General features: G+C 34.1%; 1 protein-coding gene across 3 annotated transcripts in view; it reads right to left on the minus strand.

The window, feature by feature from the left end:
- The window catches only part of LOC106463402 (leucine-rich repeats and immunoglobulin-like domains protein 3), a 70973-nt gene that overhangs the window by 13882 nt on the left and 48002 nt on the right, over window positions 1–9089 (minus strand). For all 3 annotated transcript variants that reach the window (XM_022390878.1, XM_022390877.1, XM_013923423.2), the window contains 4 exons: window positions 8251–8322; window positions 6080–6217; window positions 1087–1230; window positions 551–694 (listed from right to left, as the gene is read on the minus strand). In XM_022390878.1, the coding sequence (XP_022246586.1) occupies window positions 551–694; window positions 1087–1230; window positions 6080–6217; window positions 8251–8322 (498 nt within the window). The remainder of the gene's footprint in view (window positions 1–550; window positions 695–1086; window positions 1231–6079; window positions 6218–8250; window positions 8323–9089) is intronic.

Raw genomic sequence — 9089 nt, forward strand, 5'->3', positions numbered from 1 at the left:
TATATTTTTAAAAATCTAGCACTCAAGCTACATTCTGTTATATTTTTAAAAATCTAGCACTCAAGCTACATTCTGTTATATTTTTTCCACCTTGATGAAGACGACTACTGTTTTACACATGTATTCTTTTTTACCAGATTATATTGTACCTAGAATAAAAAGGCAAAATTGTAAGAAGCTTTTCCCTTCTGACAGTTGGCAACCACATTTTTTTCCTAGTGGCAAACTTATTTCATTTTGATTTCCAATGATGAAAGTCTTCAAATACTGATCAAGAAATAGTCTTTCATGAAAATGCTCTAATTCGATATGCACCTAAAACTAAGTCAGAAAAATCCTTGCTCTTACCCATATCTGATTATATCTCTGCATTTACCTGGCTCAAGCACTAATCTGACAGATCACAAGGTCACTGTGTTTTGCATATACTAATAAGTGGAGATTTCTATAAATGTAAACTAACTGAATGAGGTTCCTAATAAAACGTCCAGTCATTCTATATTTGTAGTTGTACTCAATTACTAGTTAGAATTAAAAAAACAATTCTTACAAATGATGAATTTTGGAAAGTCCCCAAAATGCTCCATCCAAAAGTTGTTCTATTCTATTTCTTTTCAGCTTTAAAACTTGAAGTGACTCCAGACCATGAAAACTAAGCCCTTCAATCTTCTGAATGTGGTTCTTGTTAAGCTCGCTATAGTACAGACAAAGTAAAGATTTTGAGAGTTTTTAGTTGTTAATTAATATGCAAACATTTGAGTAACAAATACTTAAATTCAACAGAAAACAAACAGAACAGCAAATATTCTAATACATATTCCAAACCTTTGTCAAAAAGTACTGAATAGAATAACACATTCACCCACTACAGCAATCAGTTTTTGGAAATATGATTACAACCAGTATACTTGTATCACAACTGAGATTCTGATAAAGACCAATGCATTTTTAACGTTAAAAAATGAAATGAAAATACAAAACGACTAAAACAATAACGATGGATACTGAAATTCTAAAATATATTAAAAACAATATTATTTCTACAAAGCAATACATAAATGCGTGTTTTAAATACACCTTACTTACAGATGCTTCAGAGTAAGCAGTTTTTTAAAGAGATTCTTTGGAATAGCAGAAAGTCTGTTTTTGTTGAGTTTCAATGTGTCCAGTCTTGTAAGGTTGTCCAGTGCACCTTCTTCTATGCTAACTATACGATTACTATTGAGATTCCTAATACAAAAAAATGACCCAATGAGACACATGTAATTAATTACTGAATATAGGAAAATTGGCTTCGTTATTAATGATAATACAGAAACATGTTTTTATAAACAGTTTTGTAGGTGGCACTAGTGATGTTTAATTATCAATTTTGATTAAAAACAAAACTAAATGGGCAAATAAATCGGAAAAACAACACACATTTCCATTTACTGCTGCCATCTACAGAGCAAATAGTGTATTACTTTAATGTTAAATGCTTGGTATCTTTATATTCTTATCGAGAAATACCTTAAGAAAACAATTAGTTACTTTTCTGTAAAAATGTGATAAATTTTATCAATAATTAGTTTAAATGAGAATTTAATTCCTAGATAATAACAGCTAATACATATGATTCGCAGAATTAACACCTATCTGCTGCACGTGGTTTTTGTACCGCACACATTTAGTCACAAGTAATATTCTACATTAATTGAAAAGGTAAACCTGCCCATATATATATGCATGGGCGTCCGCGGGAGGCAAGGGCGCATTTGCCCCCTCCCCCCGAAAAATGAGAAACATAATTCTCTATTTATTTATTTATTCATGTATATTCAAGTTTTTTTTTCTATTCAGTTCACAATTTCACACTACTCATTACACTTAATTTTCAATTCTAATAAAAGTCGCCAGGTTGTCAGCAGTTTTACTTAAAATCTCTAGATTTTATATCGATATAAATTTCTGTATCTATAGCTAAATATTGAAAAACGTCGCTACTACGGTTGATTCTTGGATGCTGGACATGTCAATTCTCATTCAGGTAACCAAAGAGACCAACGCGGTTTTACCGACATCCTCTGAGCCCTGGCACAGTGTGATAGGAGTCAGCAGGTTATCAGAGAACTGACGCAGTCTTGTAAGCATCCCATAGACAGCGTGGTCGGGGGTCAACCAAAATTTACTATACATATAGCTGCAAGTCTGCAGTATGGCTTAAACTAACCTTACAAATATTAAACCCATCAAATCGACAATGGAAGCTTGCCTGTTCTCTTTACTGTAATGGCAAAACTTTGAACGTGGGTCCATTTTCCCTTGATTTTGACTTCCTCCCGCTCCACCCCCTGGAAAAATTTCTGCGGACGCCCATGCCCTATGAACTCGCTATTTAACAAGACTTTCAAGACAGATAAAAACACAACGAGGCATTACTTACTTTATCATCCGATATTAAACAATAATGTAAGTCAAACAGAAACATCTTTATTATTCGCCCTAATATGTAAGCACCGAAGAAACTTTCTGCGTGATCGTTAAAATGTGGGTTTGATTACCTTTGATCTTTAAGAAGAGTAACATCTTCATCATGAGCCACAATTGTCAAAATTTAAAAGCTGAAGGTAATAATTATCTCTTACCATTTAAACGAAATACATAATCGACTTATAGTACAATTTTAAAACAGTGTTTCTACTTAAAGCAAAAAAAAAACCCAAAAAAAACGTGTTATCGCATAAATCTGTTAGTAAGCAAGCGAAGAAAATGCCTCGACGCCCTCTATGTCATTCCACAGAAGAGGTCGGCAAGGCCTAACTTTATCATCTATTGGTATAGCACTAGTGAATAACAACGTGTAACCAATAGCAGTAAAGAGTTTTTTATACAACATTTAACCAATAGCAGTAAAGCGAGTTTTTTTATACAACATTTAACCAATAGCAGTAGAGTTTTTATACAACATTTAACCAATTAGAGTAAAGCTACTTTTTCCACCAATATTTGACCAATGAGGGTAAACAGTTTTTATTCAGTGTTTAACCAATGGGTACAAAGAGTTTTTTCTTCAAGGAAATTTGTTACCAAATTGTGCTTCAACGCCAAGCTTTAAACACAAATAAAAAACGAAGACGTTTTGTACATTTCACAAGTAAACAAAAATGTTATTTGAGAACACGCAAGTGTTTCATAAAATGCTTGAAAAATAATACACTAACATGGAGAAATATCACATGAAAAAACCATCTTCTCTAGCTTCTTCAATGATTCGCACCTCTTTCAAAGGTTCCCGTTTTATAATTGATCGAAATTAAATGTTATACTTATAAATTTTGTAAACTCTTACATCCCAAAAATCATTATGCGTCTTTAACGTTACAACCATGTGTGTAAACCACGCAGACACGGCTAATATAACGGCGGATTATGTAAAACCAGTATGATGGCATCCTAATTTTCTATACACGACTAGCGAGCACTGTCTTGGGAAAGTTGCTGCCAAGCAACCAGCAGTACGACACTACCGGGGAAACCAATTCGAATGTGACACAGGAATGCGCGAAGTTTGGAAATGTGACAAAGTAATTAGTGTAATGTAACAAGTACTCCTGTGGATTTGACACACTCGTGCCAGATATGAACATATCTACTACGTATCCTGGGGCGAGCCCCCTTTATCGTATGGAAAAATTGCATCTGTGTACAACACCATAAGATCACTACAAAAACTATACTTTCTAAAAATGTTTTAAGGAAGCTGCAGCAAACAAGGTTGTTTTAAACCATATCAGATAATTCCTGAAACGTCAACCCCACTAAAAATTGAAATTTCTAGCAGAGAAACTTGTAAACAAAATCACTATTTCTGATTATTAACAAGCTAACCAAACAAAGCTTTCGTTATAAAACTGCTTCACGAATTAAAATATAAGGCTTAATCTAATTGTTTAAACGTATTAACCACACCACTGAAGTTTCTTTTTTTAATGAAAAATAATGCATTTCACTAGATATTTTATTGAGGCAAAGTGACAGACTGACAAAAAAAGAACTCGAGAGTCGTTTCTATGGAAACTCTGTAGTGTGTTTACTTTTATACAACGTGGCATTTTACTGAAGTCAAGTGTTAAACATAATAAAAGAACTCGAGAATCGTTTCCATGGAAACTCTGTAGACTGTTTTCCATAGAGCAATATATGTGTCACTGTACTATTATCGACCAGAGCCCTAGACACGAAAGTAACGATAGAGGCCTATCAGAAAAACTCTCATAGCAACCACTGTCAGACTTGCTGCAGTTTGACAAACTCTAGGGAAATCAAGTTAAAAGTACTGCCCTCTTCCCCCTCTGGGCCAGACAGATGAGTCACTCCCACAATCAACGGATAATGTTCCACTGATTATGAGCTCCCTTTCCTTCCATGAACAGTGGATACAACTCGAAGAATCACTTCAGGCAACGTATATATTGCCCCTAACCAAATTTACAAATATACTGACAGAGGTTCGTCAGAAAATCGAAGAAGAAAATCATCTCAACATCCCAATCAAAACATCTTCTTCACTACCTACAAAACACAAATTTATTATCCATTAGGGATGCGAACGTTTCCCTAGATAAGCAAGGAGGAAACGAATAAAATATAGTTAGAATGTTCTATTTGCATTATTAATATGGTGGGTGTTTTTCATCCTTTTGTACTTTTTATGTGAGTTTAGCATCAGATAACACAAAACCCGGTTAGGAAATGATAATGACAGCTTTTGTTCAGGAACTCCTAAACCTGGTTAGGAAGAGTCAATGGCAGCTTTTTTCGGGAACCCAAAAACCTAGTTGGGACTTGTTAATAGAACGGTGTCATACAGAGGTTGTCAAACTAATGTACTGTAGCTCTATTTAAACATTTCCATCAGACCACAGCGAGCAGACTAATATATAGACACAATTTAAAATAGGCGGTAGTGAAATCCAACGTTAAGAAGTGTTAAAACCTCCATAGCTCTCGTCCTAGTACCTGCTTGGATATTATACGATATAATCTTTAGGTGGTTCTCAATACTTCGTCGATTCAAAGCTTTTTACCTGTACAATCTCTATGCTATTTATATTCAACCACTACGAATTCCACACGAAAGCGCTAAGTGGTATGAACGTTTGTTTATTATCAACTAACGACAGCCGTACAATATTCATGCAGTTGATTTATCACCACAATGCCATATCACATCTCTGTTTTTATATAACATGCGATTTTGTCAACAAGCCATTAATGAATTTAACATCCTTGGTAAGACTTGTAAACATTACCATCACTAACTACAATAAACATCCTTGGTAAGACTGGTAAACACTACCATCACTAACTACAATATACATCCTTGGTAAGACAGGTAGACATTACCATCACTAACTACAATATACATCCTTGGTAAGACTGGTAAACATTACCATCACTAACTACATATACATCCTTGGTAAGACTGGTAAACATTGCCATCACTAACTACAATATACATCCTTGGTAAGACTGGTAAATATTACCATAACTAACTACAATAAACATCCTTGGTAAGACATGTAGACATTACATTCACTAACTACAATATACATCCTTGGTAAGACAGGTAGACATTACATTCACTAACTACAATAAACATCTTTGGTAAGACATGTAGACATTACCATCACTAACTACAATAAACATCCTTGGTAAGACATGTAGACATTACATTCACTAATTACAATATACACCCTTGGTAAGACATGTAGACATTACATTCACTAATTACAATATACATCCTTGGTAAGACAGTTAGACATTACCATCACTAACTATAATAAACATCCTTGGTAAGACTGGTAAATATTACCATCACTAACTACAATAAACATCCTTGGTAAGACTGGTAAATACTACCATCACTAACTACAATATACATCCTTGGTAAGACTGGTAAATACTACCATCACTAACTACAATATACATCCTTGGTAAGACAGGTAGACATTACCATCACTAACTACAATAAACATCCTTGGTAAGACTGGTAAACATTACATTCACTAACTACAATACCCCTGATGCTACTTACAAATTAAGAAGTTTACTTCCATTGTGAAATGTATCAATAGGGATGTCGACTATCTTGTTATTGTCAAGATTTAATATTTCAAGATTTTCGTACTTCTCCAGGACTGTAGAGGTAACAGTGTAGATCTCATTATGGTCCCTAAAACAAAGAATATAAAACTTTTACAAGAGAAATATACAAAACTTGTAAGACTTTGTTGTTACAATATTTTTTCATACGTTTTGTAACAGCATCAAACACGTTTCTATTAAAACTGAAAAACAACAATGGCAGAATCTTATTGAGCTCTACAAAGTTATGATCATTAACTGTGACCAAAATATGTTATAAAGGAAACATAAAGCGCACATAAACACAAGTAAATTACAAATACTGCGATTAATTTCCCAAAGGAAGTATGATGGTGGTTTAATATCATTTATTCTAACAAAATTCCATTTCTTTTTTAATGCTAGCAAGCAAACTCGTAAAGAAAAAAAAATATATGTGTTTCTGCATTTACTCTGGGCGATGATTTATTATTACTCAAAAGCTCAAGCAAACAAAAAATTCGTAAACGTCTGTAGTGGTAACTTTCTACCTAGAAAGAACAAAAGTAATTCAGACTTGACGTCATCAACCATGACAGGGTTGTTTTGACAGGTGCAGTGCTGATCACGTGCCTCGAGTCAGAAGCAGAAGTAGTAGAGGTTTAAAGCGATACTCTGTATACATCATAGTACATAGACTAAAGGCTTCGTAAGCTTTCAGAATGCGAAATACTTAGTCTTACCACTACACACTTTTATTGAAGCTCTCATTTTCTTTCTTTTTGGTTATAAATAAAATGGCTTTTTTGTTCCCACCCTTTATACCTTTTAATCATCCAATAAAAATGAACGTTTTATTGTACGTAGTACCGAAAACTATGCATATAAAAATATTAGCTCATCTGAGAAGAAAAAGTTCGAAATTCTAGTGTTAAAGTTTTTGAGGTAATAGTTACTCGAGATTTCATTTCCGCCATTAAAAGGTTGTAGTTCAGTTGGATAATGAGGAAAGCCTTGTTAGTTCTCCTTAGTCGTCGAAACAGTTGGATGACCTGACCAAACTTCACTAAACGGATTACATTAAATGAAATAACAAAGTAAACAGATTTCACAATGAACTGGCCATCTGGTGCTTCCAACAGTTTGTTCAGTCTTTACGTGACATTTCCCACGTTTTCCGCCTACTAATCATTATTACATCCTATTGGGCTCCCCTCCTCCCGTTACTTCATCTCTCGCGTGGCCATTGTTTTTCATGAATCCAATTCAAGAGAGTTCAGGGACCGAGCCTTGACAGGCTGCTGCTACTGAACAAAGCGACAGATGTAATTACTCCTACACTGCCGGCAACGGATCCAATTCTCCCGAGATAAATCATTTCAGCGGATGTATGCCGGCTGCTACCGCAGTTTCACCATCGGGTTGCATTGATGAAGAAGCCGTGCTGCAGCACGAATCAAACCTTCTAGATTCTAGAAGATGGTTGATAAGTAGAGCTTATCACAACTCATGATATAGTTCCACACTTGCATATCTAATTCTTCTTCGACGCTTTGTAAAAACATACTAAATAAAAACATGTCTGTCAGTCAAAAGGAATATTTATAGCCACGTAACATGGCGACCAACACGACCACAATGATTGCTGCAGGTGGTCCAGACACAGATCATCTCACAGTTCTAAACTTTACCTTATCTGTGGGTGGTTTAAAGTTCATCAATGTGTATCATTTGCAATTGCAATTAACTTTGTATAAAAATAATATACTTTCAAGAAGTCTCATCAATCTCGCGCTGTGAGGACTTCTTGATGATGATGGGAGGTTATGTGGTAAGACGTTATTCGGTACGCAGGGTCATAGTAACATTAAAGTTGTTACAAAACACTTGAAGTAAACTATTGGGAAAGAAGCTACTTTATTACAAAAAAACGTTAACTTACCAACACAAAAATATCATAAAATAACTAGAAGATGATGTCACCAACTTTCACAAGCAAACACTTTCTCTTACGCGGCTTTCCTTAATGTCGCGTCAATAACATACATAATTTTATTTAATGTTTTTCTTAAAAAGTTAAGACTACACATCTGATAACGAGGTATCACCTGCTTGATAAAAACGTGAATTTTTAATACTTACAAATTAAGAACTTTTAAGCTCTTCTGAACTCCCAGGTCCGGTATATCGCCCAAATGATTATGTTTGATTTTCCTGTCAAGATGAATAATGTTTTTTTAAATACATTTCGTACAGCCTTAGATATAAAATAACTCGAAGAGCAATGCATCGTTAGCAGTTCTTACTAAAAAGATAACTACATTTCTATTACTACTGTAAAAAATTGAAAAAAAAAGTGATATAACGTCTAAATACAAATCAATTACCTATGGTGTCGAGAAAACTGTCTTGAAAACAAATAACGTGTTAATAAACAGATATGAGATATCTCTTTCCTTCTGTTTCATGGTGATTATGTCAGCAGTAAAACAGCCCGTTTATCCCACGGGTATGCCCTTACCCTTAAAGTCAGGCGCATTACATTCAAGATGAAAGTTCGGGTTATTATAATTTCGAACAATTCTTGTGTTTCAATGAACAGATGATTAATAATAGCTTACAGATCACTGAGACGCGAAATAATTTACTGGCTGTATTTACTATTGAGAACTTCCGCTTTTGTGTTGATATTTCTTAGCAAACTGAATATTTATCATTCTCTGTGATTATTAAAACATCTAACAACTACTGTTTATGTACAAACACGATTCACGTACTAATATTAATAAGTAAGAGACAGTAATTCCCCTACAAGTTTAATAATACAACACTGTTCTTTACATAACTAAGTATCATTAAAACATCTAACAACTAGTGATTATACGTATCATTAAAACATCTAACAACTACTGTTTATACGTATCATTAAAACATCTAACAACTACTGTTTATACGTATCATTAAAACATCTAAAACTACTG

The sequence above is a fragment of the Limulus polyphemus genome, unplaced genomic scaffold, assembly GCF_000517525.1.
Source record: "Limulus polyphemus unplaced genomic scaffold, Limulus_polyphemus-2.1.2 Scaffold1397, whole genome shotgun sequence".
Classification (NCBI taxonomy): domain Eukaryota; kingdom Metazoa; phylum Arthropoda; class Merostomata; order Xiphosura; family Limulidae; genus Limulus; species Limulus polyphemus.